This window comes from Puma concolor, chromosome B2, assembly GCF_028749965.1.
Source record: "Puma concolor isolate L17-30 chromosome B2, mPumCon1.1.hap2, whole genome shotgun sequence".
Lineage (NCBI taxonomy): Eukaryota > Metazoa > Chordata > Mammalia > Carnivora > Felidae > Puma > Puma concolor.
Genome location: NC_141671.1, coordinates 54,344,534 through 54,359,615, shown reverse-complemented (window position 1 = coordinate 54,359,615; position 15,082 = coordinate 54,344,534). Strand labels below are relative to the sequence as shown.

General features: G+C 34.6%; 1 protein-coding gene across 4 annotated transcripts in view; it reads left to right on the top strand.

The window, feature by feature from the left end:
* COL21A1 (collagen type XXI alpha 1 chain) overlaps positions 1 to 15,082 on the top strand; it is a 210,861-nt gene that overhangs the window by 186,509 nt on the left and 9,270 nt on the right. For all 4 annotated transcript variants that reach the window (XM_086707105.1, XM_086707102.1, XM_086707101.1 and 1 more), the window contains 6 exons: positions 3,132 to 3,176; positions 5,226 to 5,279; positions 6,465 to 6,518; positions 9,444 to 9,497; positions 11,092 to 11,163; positions 13,064 to 13,099. In XM_086707105.1, the coding sequence (XP_086563231.1) occupies positions 3,132 to 3,176; positions 5,226 to 5,279; positions 6,465 to 6,518; positions 9,444 to 9,497; positions 11,092 to 11,163; positions 13,064 to 13,099 (315 nt within the window). The remainder of the gene's footprint in view (positions 1 to 3,131; positions 3,177 to 5,225; positions 5,280 to 6,464; positions 6,519 to 9,443; positions 9,498 to 11,091; positions 11,164 to 13,063; positions 13,100 to 15,082) is intronic.

Genomic DNA, 15,082 nt, shown 5'->3' with positions numbered 1-15,082 from the left:
TTAGATTTGTTTTTACTACACTGAAAATATTGCATTACTTACAGGCAGCTTGGATCCAAGATGCTCTGATTTCAGGGGTAAGGTAAATGCATTCATGGGACGTGAGAAAGTATCAAGTGATGTTTTATCTTTTCCAAGTAATGTATCATGGACACATTTCTTCTTTGTAAAGTAGTCTTTAGGAAATAAGGGCCAAACTTTTTATTCTAAAATATGTATTTCAACTCTTAATTACTTTTTTGTTATACATCAATGGTTTAACGGTTACAGAGAAGCTTTTAGAACATTTTTTTAATGTCTACATTTTTTCACGACAACATTATGCAGGATTTTCCAGTTGACTTTCTGCTCTTGCTCAAACCCAAACTGAAATCACAGAAGGGGGGAAATATGCCCCTTTACTCTTACCAAATAAAATGCTTGTTTCTGTCCTTATTTACACATTATCACAGTTGCCTGAATCCAGAACCACACAGGCCAAAAGTGAAATATAAAATAGTTTGCTTGGAAAACATTTATTGTATGAAGTAATTGTTACTAAATACTTTGGATCAGCAAACTGCTAAATTTCAAGTGGTTTTGAATAATATTTCTGCTAGTGTAAAATTGGCAAAATTTAGTGAATTTCAATAAGTGGAAGCCCAGGAAAATAAAATATAGGAGAATTTTATTAACTAATATAGCTCTGATTGGTTTCAGTTCTGGTTAGTCTGTCAACAGTCTTTATTCTAGGCATGCTCATGGTATTATGTTAGTTTTGCCAAGAATTGCTTTCATAAATCAGGTTTACATTTTCTTTTTTAATATTATGTAGTTTTACATATTTTTGGTTGATATTTGTAAAATAAGAGTTCTTGGCATAGTTGGGCATAAAATACATGACTTCATATCTCTGAAATATATTTTAATGTTTTACTAACATGTTAAGCAGACAATAGGAAAAAGAATTGTTTTTTTCAGATCTGGAATCCCCCCCAGAATACCCTCAATATCTGATATGCTGAAATAACATTTGAGGCTCTATTCAAATATAGACCAAGTTTAGTATTATAATTATTTAGATAATAAGATGTCAAATCGGATCCAGAAAATGAATTGTGGGGGCTCTCAAGGCTTCTGGGAGGTGGAGGCCAGGGTGCCTGGGTGTAACTCTGATTTTCCTCCACAGTGAGGATGTAGCCTTTCTGACCCTGAAATTGGCTTCAGAAACAGGAGTAGGGGTAGGATATCTGTAACTGATTCATACTGATATTGATTGTGTGAGGGCATAGAGACTTGAATAGTGATGAAACTAAACAATAAAGGGCACCATGCAGCAAGATATTCAGTTCTTCAGGTCTGACAGTATCATGAGCAATTGCACAACCCCTTTAGGGATTCGTGGGGCCAAAGGCACTGAATGGCCACAGCTGCACCTCTTTCATTATGGCCATCTTGTATCTGTAAAGAGTTTACAGATTTTATTTAAATTCAGAAATTAGTCTAAACCTATAGTGGGTTTGTGTATATGTGTATTTGAATGGGAGCTGATTACAGATGGTTTCATGCCAAATTATGGTCTATTGAAATGGAGGCCTTTATTTGAAACAATATTAGTCTTAACCGATTACATTAAGAATATGTATTTCCCACCTTGGAAGGATATAATTCATATCATTTTATGTTCCTTATACATACAAGTCAAATATTTTAATTTTACTTTATGTTTTAGGGTACACCATGCTCATATTTTATAACGTCACTTTAAAATGTATGCGGTTTTATGTTATTTTCTAGTTAGTATGTTTTTAAAGTTTTGTGTTTTCAACTAGACTACAAGCCCTTGGTTGATGGTCATTGCTCAGATACATCTTTTCTCTGCAAAGGGTATGGTGCTGTGGCAAAATAAATGGAGCCAAATAGAATCAAATTAAATTCCAATTTATGATTCAAGTTCAGATTTTAAAACTAGAACTATATGCATGTGTCTTGCACTATAATTGTGGCTAACACATTGACCAGTATTGTGCTAATAAAATCAAGATGTGAAAATCAAGTAAATGGCCGATTCTCCCTGGAATAGAAGATAACTTGATCTCATTGACAGTGGCCTCTCCACCACCTGCCTTGCTTTTCTGAGGAGTACTGCTGTTCTTCGAAAGCCCTGATGATGCAGAGGGCTTTCAAAGAAATACCAATGGGGCCCAATTTCCTGGTCTTTCAAGTTCCTTTTCCTGCCCAAGTCTGTCTACATAGATATATACATACAAATGTTACTTATTTCAACTGCAGTGTCATCAAGGAAGGAGCTAAGAGAAATGAATAAAAATGAAAATTGATTAGTACCATCACTGTTTGCTTTGGGTGGTGAAAGATTATTTTGGTAAATTCATTGACTGTAGAATTGCTTTCCCGTTAACGAATGTGCTGTTATTTTCAAATGTATACAATGAGCATTAATATTCTCTGAAACTTGCTAGAACTTGTACATGTGGATTGTACATGTGAAAGAGCTCTCTGTATTTCTTTCTCAAATGTGATCTGCATATTCTTCATGATTGTGTCAGTAAGGAAATCGTTAGGACAAAGATTGACGTATTTCATACAAGAAATTAGGTTCCTGGGTGTTTCAAGGCTCAATTTGGAGGATATTGGTTAGTCTTGTTAGTTTTTAATTATGGTTGTGAGACAGTGGGCGCCTTTGGAACTGTTGTACTGAATCTGAACTCCTATGATGTGATGGTTTTTCTTGCATTATTCATTTTAAATAATATAGGAATATGTTCAAATGAAATCTCCTTCTTATTTTATCACTTATATTGGTCTCAAAGAAAAATCAAGTTAATTAATACCCTCATAAGCTTCTCTTTCTGAAAGCCTTTATTTAAAACTTTAAATATCAGTGGATGTTCATATAATAATGAATTTCATAAATATTCTCTTTTCCAAAATTGGATTATTATCAGTAGCAGTGTTATAGTGTAAGTGGATGATACAGGTTTGAAATTATGCATTATTTACCAGTTAAAAATCTGATTAGGACTTATTCTTCTTTAATGATACAGTCTCTCTCTCAATCAGTCAATCTCTCTTTCTCTCTATATATATATAGTTTTGTTTTTTAATTAAGATTCTACTTTATTACTTTTTAGGGACTACCAGGATTTCCTGGAAATCAAGGATTAATGGGACAAAAGGTGAGTATTAATGAAAGTTGAAAGATTTGGGCCTAGATCTGTTTATTAAAAGTGCAAAGTGTTGATATCTTCACATAGAATGCATTTTTACCACATTAGTGGCAATAGTTAATTGTTTAAATATGATATAATTTCAGAAAGTATTATTGTCCTTATAATTAGTTTTTGTTTTGTTCTATGTGGATAATATTAATTTGGATTTATACATATGCTTTCTGTTTTACTTGGTTACTTTTCTATCTTGTGCTCTTAGACCAGCCTTTTGGGATAATTTTCCTGTTTTCTGAACTATTTCTTTAGCATTTTTTGAGTACAGATATCTTGGTAACAAACTTTCAGATTTATCTAATTCTAAATATGTTTATTTTACTCTTGCTTTTGAGAGATAATTTTGTAGGGTATACAACTCAGAGTTGATGATTATCTTCACTTAACGTGTTGAGGATTTTCTTCCATTGTCTCCTGACTGCCATTATTAACTATGAAACATCTGCTCTCATTCTAAGTATTGTTCTTTTGTAAGTGATCTGTCCCTTTCTTTGGGATTCTTTTAAGGTATTTTATTTGTTTTTTTGTTTTTTTGGTCTAAAACTCATTACAGTATATCTAGATACACAGCCTCTTTAGTCGTCCTGGGGAGAATTCAGTTTGATCCTGGCTGTGTGGTATTGTTTCCATTAACTCTGGAAAACATCATCCATTATCTCCAAATTACAATTCTTCCAATTTTATTCCTTCCTTCTGGAATTACAGTTAGAGAAATTTTATTCCTTCTCATATTGCCCTCCATGTTTCTAAAGAGTATCTTATTTTTATATCTTTAATTCTTACATTCTGGTTAAATTTTTTTGATATATTGCCCAATTATTCTTCCTTTACTGTGTCTAATCTGTTATTTAAGCAGTTGATTAAAAAAAATACTTTTCTAAAAGTTTAAATTTTTAATAACATCTTTTTATTCTTGATAGCCTCTTGTTTCATTTGCAGTCCTAATAGTCTTTCATGATTCCATTATTTAATTAGTAAAGATCTCATGTATTGTTCTTAATTCTGTTTTAACAATTCCACCAAATGCCCTTTGTTATTTCTGTTAACTCTCAGTCTTGTGGCTTGCTGCTTCCTCTTTCTTGTTGAATATGAGCTCATTGCTTCATGTTAATTGGCATGGGTTCTGTCAGCCTAATTGGGGCATGGGGAGCTGCCTCCTGTTGGTTGCCATGGGTGCCATGGGTACCATATCAGCCCCCTTTAAGAGTCCTGGGTCATCATAGGTATTAAAGATTCCTGCCCTCTTCCCACTGTTAGCCCACCATTCAGTTTCCCAAGAGCTGAACATACATTCTAGATGCCTCTGGCCTTTTCTTGGCTTCTGCATCTTGACCTCTGGCAAGATTTCTGCATTGCTCCTAATCCTCTTAATCATAGCCCCAACCCAGAGTGTATTTAATTAAAATAAGGGATCTTTGAAGACTTCACCCATTTTTTTAAAGACCAGAACTCCCTCACAGAAGATGTTCTTTCCAGAGTTGGTTGTTGTTTTTTGTTGTTGTTTGTTTGTTTGTTGTTTTTTTATGTTCAAGATTCAGACTCCCTTGGAGTACCTAGTTAGCTTGTAGGGCATAGAAATCTGAGAAATTGAAGTAAAAATGCTATTATTCTCTATCCTATTTTTTTAATTAATTTATGTTAACTGTCATACTTCTTAATCTATGATAAATAAGAAATTTTTTCATGTGATTTTTACCCCCTCTTGTCTTTCCTCACCAACTCTGTGTGAACTTCCAGATCTTCCTTTCAAACAATGACAGTATCACTCATGATTTTCTAATAAAAATATTTTACTTAGTGATTCCATAGACCCTTGGCTCAGATCTTTAAGATACCATGTACCATGTTTTTTACACTCTGTTGCTTCTGTTCTACAGTAGAGAAAGGGGAAGCAGTTGGGCTGATTGGTATTGAATTTTTATTCTATAATGCTATATAGGAAATTCATTGAAATGAACTGATAATTTACAATTTTAAATTTGATCTGTATTTGATTTTTAGGGAGAAATTGGGCCTCAAGGACCACTAGGAAAAAAAGGAGCTCCAGGGATTCCTGTAGGTTAATGTCATTATTATCAGGATATATGAAATATAGTTATTATGTGCCATTTCTAATATTTTGCACCCTATGCTATGAATTAATGTATTTTACATTTTACAGGTGAAATACTAAATTGATAGCAAAGCATAATAGTGATGACATGGTATTTTCAATATGACCATACTGAGATTATGTTTCCTGATGATATTAATTGAATATTTTTTGCTCATCACATTTCCTTGGCTATATTTAAGAGAAAGCAATGTTTTTTAATGTTTGTTTTGGTATTTAAGGTAGAATCCAGAGGTGCCTGGGTGGCTCAGCTGGTTAAGCATCCCAACTCTTGATTTTGGCTCAGGTCATGGTCTCATAGTTGTGAGATTGAGCTCTGTGTCAGGCTCCACACTAAGCATGGAGCCTGCTTGGGATTCATTCTCTCTCTCTCTCTCTCTCCCTCCCTCCCTCCCTCCCTCCCCCCCCCTCTCCCCTTCATTACTTGTGTTTTCTCTCTCTCTAAATAAACACTTAAAAAATAAAGTAGACTCCAAATTAAATCAGTTCCTTGTTGCTAGTTATTGTTGTTTTGTTTTGAGTCATATGGCTAGTTAAAAATATGACTATTTTGTAACTTGAAGAGAGATTGTTATATTCAGAGAATTTATTAGATTGTCACTCTTTCAGAATATCATTTAAGAAAATAGAAATTGGAAGTAAAGTTGACCAGGATAACATCTATAAAGAAACCTAATTCTTAATTACTTTTAAATTTATTTATTTTTGAGAGAGAAACAACATGAGTGGGGGAGGAGCAGAGAGAGAGAGGGACACAGAATCTGAAGCAGGCTCCAGGTTCTGAGCTGTCAGCACAGAGCTCAGTGCGGGGCTCCAACCCAGGTACCCTGAGATGATGACCTGAGCCGAAGTTGAATACTTAACCAAATGAGCCACCCAGGCACCCCAAGAAACCTAATTCTTAGTCATCATGACATAAGGAAGAAAGTAAGAATGTAGAAAAAAATGAACTTTCCTTTACATTTGTCTTTTACTAGCTCTCCAGCAATTTTTGCTATTTGTAGGTTATTTGATTAACCACGTTAAGAGGTCTTTGCTGGCCTTCAGGCTATCTTGCATAGTTAGATTTTTTTATTATACTTTATTGAAGGAAATAAAACTCTTGAAACTTCCACTTAAAAATATAGGGTATGATGGGACGTGATGGCTCACCAGGTCAGCCTGGAACACCAGGATCTAAGGTAAATAAAATGAAATTAATAAGACAGAACACTTTGTGCAAAATTACCATTTGTGTGCCTCAGCAAAACTTTCAATTGTACTGATTTTAAGTGTGGTTTTAATTCTATGAACAGTCATTTGTAAGAATGAAACCTTAGACAAAATGAATTGTATAAAGTAGGCTAATGTAATGCAGGTCTTGTTTAAGCTGGAAAAAGTCCAGAATCTCTCACTACTTGACCCTCTTCTCCTTTATTGTCATCTCACGGGCACTGAGGATTATGTGGAGTTCTGTGGAGTTTCATGTCAAACCCCACCAATATAGAGGATTAGTGGTTTTGATTGAGGATGACTTTTGCCAATTTCTGAGTCCTCTTCTTGATATTTTTATTTAGTGGAATGTATATGGGGTTTTTATTGTAAAATGCCTTTTAGTGGGTTTTATTAGGCATTCTCTCCTTCAGGACTGTGGGTAAAATAGTGTATTATCTTTACTTTGATCTTTAAAAAATGTCAGGCAAACCTGACATACATATTCAGGATGTCAGGTTAGGTTATTTTCAAGATAGAATTGCAACTCCAAATACCATGGTTTGACCATTTTCTAGGTGTATAGAATCCTGTGCTAAGAGAACTATTTTTTTTTCTTGGTTTACTAGAAGGGTCAAATCAAGTACATTCTGGCTAGACTCAAACTATTCTCAACTATTTAATGATTAGAGAATGTAGGACAACCTTCCAAAGGAAATGATGGAATTGCTTTTTTAGAAGCATTGACCCTCTAACTAGACAATGTTGCACGGAAATAGACCCTGGCATGCAGAATGAGTAGATGAGTAGACAGCCTAATCTATTCTACTTTTAATTTCTAAATTACTTAGAGAAAGAAATAGGATAAAACATCATGGGGAAAGTATCTGCCCTTTCACCAATGGTAGACCCTCGTGAATCTTTGGAGTGTGGAGTCCTGGTAGTAGTAAGTGTGCACAGAGTTGGTATAAAACCCTTGAGTGACTGGGCCTGCCAAGTGGAGATTCTCCATAATTTTTCAAAGTCATTTTCTAAGAAGATGCTGAGTAGTTGTATATTTCTTAAGTAACTGGGATACGATGGATCCCCCAGGGTGTTCTGGATGCTCTAATTCTTAAGAATTCAACCTAAGATTTCATCAGCCACTTCACATTGTTAGCTCACACTGAGCAGGAGGTCAATTAAATCTACTGGAACTTCCATAAAAGGTTTTTTAACAATACTTTGGTGTTATCTGCCATTTGAGTATATTCTGCTGATATGGCTGGGAAGGCAAGTGGCTGTTTCCAGAATCACTTTGTTTATTTTGACATGAATTACTAAGAAGTTCGTTTCCTCTCATCTTGTACTTGTACAATTGTTTTGTTAAAAATAGATTCGAAGTGTTAAAATCCTACCTTTTAAATATAATCTTTTCAGTGAAACACTTCAAATTCTCCTCATGTAGTATGTTAGCTCAGGTGTTCTGCAAATGGCCAGATAGTAAATATTTGAATCTTTGAGGGCCATATAGTTGCTGTTGCAACTACTCAACTCTGCTGTTGTAATACAAAAGCAGCAGTGGACAAACAGGGATGTGCCTGTTTCTGGCAAAACTTTATTTACAAAAGCCTGCATTAGGCTGGAGTCAGCCCATCAACTGTAGGTTACTTACCTATGTGTTACTTTATCCCTGCCTATTTTGTCAACTAATATGTTTGTGAACTATGCCTTATCAGTTGCTATGAATTCTAGAGTGGGACCAAAAAAACAAAGCTGTATTAAACAGGGCAAAGATGAGGCTGAAACTTTGTGGTAGATCTTTAGAAAACTTCTGATTTGGTTTAGAATACCTTTTTAAAAAATAGCTGCTGAACCATACTATATTCCAGTTTTTAAAATTATTATCTAAATGACATTAGGATAGGTAACATAATCAAGTCATGTGACTTGAAACAAGTTGTCACCTGTGGATTTCTGCTGAATCACTTGTAAAATTAGATATTTTAAGGAACCAATGCTCCACGGCTTAATAACGTTATGTGCCTAATGCTTAATGAAGTCCAAATATTGTGTTCATATGTTTCTCAACATGAGCAACCTAGAAAACTTTTCAAAAGCTGAAAATGCAGTTGGTTACCTTAATTATTAGTGTACCCAGTTTGGCTCTGGCTTTTGCCAGAACCAGGTTGGGATTTTAGGTATCAGAATGTGTATGAAAACCAACAGTACCTTTGACAGTCTCTCCTATTAGCCAGCAGACATATTCTCTCTGTATATCCCACCCTTTTTATAATTTTGTATTCTTTGTCAAATTGGTCTTGTCCTTCAAACTTTTGTTGGAAAGAACTTTACTTAAATCCTGACAAAGAACACAAAGTTTTCTTTTCATATATGCATGCGCGCGTGTGTGTGTATACACACACACACACACTTTATACATTTATACATATATATGTAATACATACATACATATATATATATATATATATATATATATATATTTTAAAGCCACTGTACGTTTGAATCTAATTTTCTTTCCTTCAATTGCACACCAAAGGTGAGTCATCCTGAGAAAGTGACACAGGGAAATATGAAGATTCTCAATGTATAGGATGTTGTCAAAATCCATGGCTCTGGCCTGTGCGGTATGGAGACCCAGCTAATTAGCACTGGTGCCTGAGGATTTGAATTTCTTCCCTTACTTGGAGCTTCTAGATTTAAAACACAGTTTTGGAAAGCTTTATAAATGTGCAGACCCATTCCTTGTTTACAAGAGTTTTTTCTTAATAAGTAGGCTTAACCTACAGAGTCTGTGTTTCAAACAGGTGGAAAGTTGGAAATATAAAAATTATTTAAAAGATGTTCCCTTAAGTGTCTATATCAGATATATTATGACTTTTTTTTTTAACTCAAATGGTTTGATGCATTGACAGGGAAATAAAGGTGAACCTGGACTTCAAGGGATGCCTGGGGCTTCTGGGCTAAAGGTAATTATCATTTGATACTTTTGGAAATACGTTCAAACTATTATAAGTCCCCTTTATTTTTTGATGAGATTACCACGTGTATCCCTCAAGAAAAGTTACATGAAATTAAGGATTACCTCTATCACAGAGTTCTCATTCAGGAAAGAAAATGGCCAATGGGGGGTTTCATTTGTTTTGGGGACACTTTCTCACAGTTTAGGTAAAAAAGACAAAATATATTTTGGCTTGATTTTCCTAGAAATGCTAAAAGCCCTATGCTTATATGAACCTACTCTTTGGTTCAGAGAATATCCCTGTCTTCTGTAACTGAAAGGAAGTGTGTATGACTCTCACAAGTGATGCTATTCCTTTGTTTACTGCTTGATGGGACTTCAGTGTGGGGACTCAGAGCTGCTTACACCAGTTTCCTCCAAACCAAATAATTGATGTTTATTTCAATAGGATTTTTAATTCTTTTCAAGCCTTTAGCAATCTAGAGTAGTAATCAATAGCTCAGGAGTGGGCCTAGTAAGTAAAGAGGGCAAAACTGTTTCCACAAAAGAGAGTAGGCTTTAGTTAATGTGGTAGAGTTTGGGACTAATGGTAAAACTCAAACCAAAAACCATGAGGCAAATTCAGGTTTGCGTCCCCTGTCTTACACACATTACCTAAATGTCATTGATAATTCGTCACTATATACTTTCAGAAAATGTTCTTAAGACTTTTAAGGAATCTTTATTCCATGAAGGAAATAATCCCTGTGGGATGATGCAGAGTAGAAAAATTGGGATAAGTCGTGGAATATTCCCTGTACTGAAAACAACTCAAGAATTTACTTCTAAGAAAATACTTTTCCCTGTGTATGAAGAACCAACATAAGTGTGCCTATGATTTAACTACAAAGACATTCACCCCCATATTGTTTATAAAAATAAACATTGTGAAAACTAATTGTAACAATAGGTGTTTTATTAAAGATGATAAATCACTACAGTTAAGTACTATTCTGTAATTTAAAATTATGTTTTAAAAACATAATGGCATATAAAGAACATCACAATATTCGTATGTCTTGGTGAAAGACATAAATTAGGCCTTATGTAGTGAGAAAACCTTAGTAACTAAATTGTATATTGTGTGTGAGAAAATATGTAACAAAATAAAAACAGTGAATAATGAGATTTTCAGCAATTTTAGTACTGTTTCCTCACCAGTTTTTTAACAATAAAATAGGTTCTTTAAAGTAGCAGTATGAGAATAAGCAGTCTCAAGGAGGAAGAGAAAGTGTTAGCAAACAAAACGAGATACCTGTGTTTATTATCACTGCTTTACTATTTATTGTTGAAGCTATAAAATAAAGATGAAAAATATGTATAAAATTTTAAAATCTATGCTATCAGAATTATTTTAACTTACAAAGATAGGAAAAGGTACAAGAAGTTTTGTTGGGACTCCCATAAACTTTTCATTCTTTACTATTTCTGCAATAATAACTAAAGGTCAACAAACTTTGTAACCATCAGTTATACATTTGGGATTTGTGTAGAGATAAAAACAGTGGTGTCTTTCATAAGCAATAGGTCTGCAATCTTTATGTAATTTCTATGTTACTTAGGGAGAACAAGGAGCAGTAGGTCCCCCAGGAGAACCGGGATACCTGGGTTTGCCGGGAGTTCAAGGAAAAAAGGTATGCATTGTTTAGGTGATATAATTAACTTTTTTCTTTTTTTTTAAGTTTATTTATTTATTTATATAGAGAGAGCACAAGTCGGGTAGGGGGAGAGAGAGAGAGGGAGAGAATCCCAAGCAGGCTTCGTGTTGCCAGCATAGAGCCTGATAAGGGGCTTGAACCCATGAAATTTCAAGATCATGGCCCTAGAGGAAACAAAGAGTGGGTCGCTTAACCGACTGAGCCACCTAGGTGCCCCAGGATAAAATTAACTTTTCATCAGCTATTAGCACGTAAGTCTTCCTTTTGTGAAAGTAGCACAATTTGGACTGACTGTACTTTTAATGACCTTTATATTTGGTATATGTGTAATATGATCAACCGCATGCCCATAGCTGTGTCTCATCTTTCACATTCCTGCATGGGTATTGTCTCCTAGATGAAGGCCTTGGATGAGGCATGCAGCTCAGAAAATATAAACATTCTATTAAGTAAAGCCTGTAAATTCAGATTGTTTTGCAGTTGGTCCAAGTGAGTCAAGACTATTTTAGGAAAAGTATTCAATGTCTGGCACTCTTACTAAAATGTGAATATTACTCTTATCAAAACTGGGACAAAGGTCTAAAATAGTAAAAACTACACCCAGAACACTTCACCATGCAGTTCCTATTTATGAAAGATTATATTGCATAGAATTTCATTTGAAATTAAGGAGTTTAAAATACAAATCATGTATTCTGATATAAAATGTTTTGGTGAGGTAAGAGAGCAACATTTTAGATTCATATTCTCTCTCTCTCCTCAAAAAGGAACCGTGAAGCTGTATCTACATAAATAGTATTTGTTTGGTGGTTTTAAGCAACAACTGACAGCCCGTTTGCCAAAGAAGTTCATGCCACTGCAAATATATACATTTCAGTCTAAAAGTAAATATGTTGACTTTGATTCTGGAAAAGATACAAACTCTTACATCTTCACCTTTATATCTCTTGCTGTTTTGGTTTTGCTACCATTTCATTTTTCTGTTTCTCATGTATCATGCACTTGGCCCCTAGGTTATTATAACCAGTATGATCATTGACCATTTTGTTCCAGTGAGCAGTAGGCAACACTTGCTGAGACAGGGATGACCCTCAGGGCAGCAATTAAGTGTCAGAACCTTGGTGAATATTACATAAACCTACTGGGACTATATGTTGAGGTTTTGAGAAATTTCTTGTTCAAAACTTGCCCTTTAAAAGAACACCTGTATTTTGTTGGCTGTAACACAAAACTCTTAATGTTTAGAGAGCATGGTGAGGGAGGAAAGAAATTTGGAAACAGTGTCCAAGTTCATCTGAGGGCAAGTGCTTATCTTTCCTAATTTGCAGATTCATGATCTAAGAACAAGGACATTGAACTTAGTTGGTCTGGAAGGTTTACTCTAGCTGAAAAGTGCCAGGAATATTTATATTATGGAATATGGATTTTACCCCCAAAATTCATTTTTGAAGTGTATGTTTTCAAAAATACCATTTCAATATTATATTCTGCTTCATTGTTTCCTATAAATTTGTGGCTACTACTAGCTCAATGGAAGATTTTTCAGATTGATTTTGTAAAACAATTGCCGAAATGAGTTTTCTCATGTTCTTTTGCTAAACCTCAGATTGTGATCTATATAGACAAGTTTTCTTATTTCTGGTAAACTAGAAATTATAATAATTTTTCCTTTGAAATGTAAGAGCACAAGAATGTATTCACTTAGAACATTTTGACATAATATGATTTTTCTCCTTTTGGAGTCTGCTTCTGCATATAAGGCACTTGTGGAATTTGTAGGAGACCATATATATTTTTTTCCTGCAGAAAAATATGTTTACTTGAAAGGATACAGAATATCCTAGATTATGACAGACATTAAACTGCCTTTTTGCAGGGCGACAAAGGAAATCAAGGTGAAAAAGGCATTCAGGTATGTTGCTGGCTTTTTTAAAATTTTTGCTTGGCAATAAAATCAGGGCTTTGTTCTTTTTAGTTGTAGCGTGGTTTTTCTGGCTCCTTCCTGCTTCACCATCAGTATCTAATTGTTAAGTCTCAGCTTTCTTCTTTTCTTCTAAACTTTTCGGACAACATCAGATCTCCTTTTAAGATTATTCTCTATTTCACTGTTGTAGAAACTTGGAAATCAAGTGATTCAACCAAACATATGTAGATTGTATTACATACTTCTAGTATGTTTATTTGAAATATTACATATCTATATTATGTATGTTTCCAGAAATGATTTGAATGGCTTATGGCACAAATAAATGTGATAAGATTTTATATTTAACACCAAATATAAAACATGTTCAAACTAATCATTGGAAGCAGAATTATACTAAAAAATTAAATCAGGTTGAGGAAATCTAGGGTGATTTAGAAAGGATATTTCATTTGGGTGTGTTACCACAAGGGCAAAGTGTTCTAGGATTTCTGGAGGCATAAAAGGAGATTACAAATTGAAGTAATATTAGAGTGAACATCTGCTGGAGGTCTCAGTGTCAACAATTGTTTTTTAGCTGTTGATTCAGTACCTTTTACTAAAGATACTCAAGTATTATTATAATTTCTGTAATTTTGAAATTAGGAGTGAGGTAGATTTTAAGCAAGTGTCTGTGAACTCTAGACCCACATATTCCGGTTTCCCTCTTGGTACTGAGTTTGAATGTGTCATGTGCACACATCAAAAGGTCCAAAACAGAGCTTATCACCTTTCCCCATAAACCAGCTCCTACTCTATTCTTGGTCATGGTAACGGTAGACCCATGAAATGATCTCAGGGAAAAAGGCTTGAAAGCCATCATAAAACTCGGTCTCTTCTCTCTTCACAGGTAGTTTCACATCTAAATCTCTCTTGAACTTGGCCCCTTCTCCCTGTCCGCACTGTCCTAATCATTTCTTGTCATGGGTCTCAGATTACCAGTGTCCTCCGCGCTTCCTCTCATGCTCCTACCAGCGTGCAATAACTAAGCTACACATCCGCTTAGGAATCCTTCTGTGGTGCCCCACACATTTCAAGATAAAGTCTGTTCCATGAAGTGCTTCCTGACTTGACTATTTTGGCTCTCTTTTACTTATCCCTAAAGCCTACACTTAAGGTTGAGTAGTTTTCCCCACCCTGTAGGATGCACCTCTCTCAGATGCCCCCTCCTCTGTCCCCATAGTATCCAGCTCAGAGGCTTAATTATGCATTTTCATCATTCTTGATTTAATGACTTAACTTTACCACCACACAGTAAGCAACTTGATGATACCAGTTTTTGTTTCAGTGCCCCTACGAACCAGCAAATAGGTATCATTCAATAAATATTGGGAATTCACTTAAGTAAATAAATGAATAAATCAACAGTGCTAGAGTGATTGAAAATTTAGGTAACTAGATAAGTCACTGTTTTATTATCTGGGTATATGTTTTCCCAGAAACTGCTAATTATCTCATCCCACATGGGGGTGAGGTAGTACTTTAGGGGTTAGTACCATGCATTATATATGATGGATATCCACAAGTATGTTTTAAATGGACAAATGTGTTTATACCTTTGTTAATTTTCCTCTCTTCTTATTTGTCCTGATTTAAAGATCTTCATTCCAAATATTTTTGCAGTATTTTTTAAATTGAAGTATAATTGACATATAACAGTATATAGTTGACCCTTGAACAATGCAGGTTTGAGCTCCTCAGTTCCACTTACATGCAGATTTTTTTCGATAAATACAGTATTGTAAATGTATTTCTCTTCCTTATGATTTTAACATTCCCTTTTCTCTAACTTGTAAGAATATGGACTATAATACATATACAAAATATATGTTAATTTATATGATTGGTAAGGCTTCTGGTCGACAGTGGGCTATTAGTAGTTAAATTTGGGGGGAGTCAAAAGTTATCCACAGATTTTTGACTTTGAGGGAG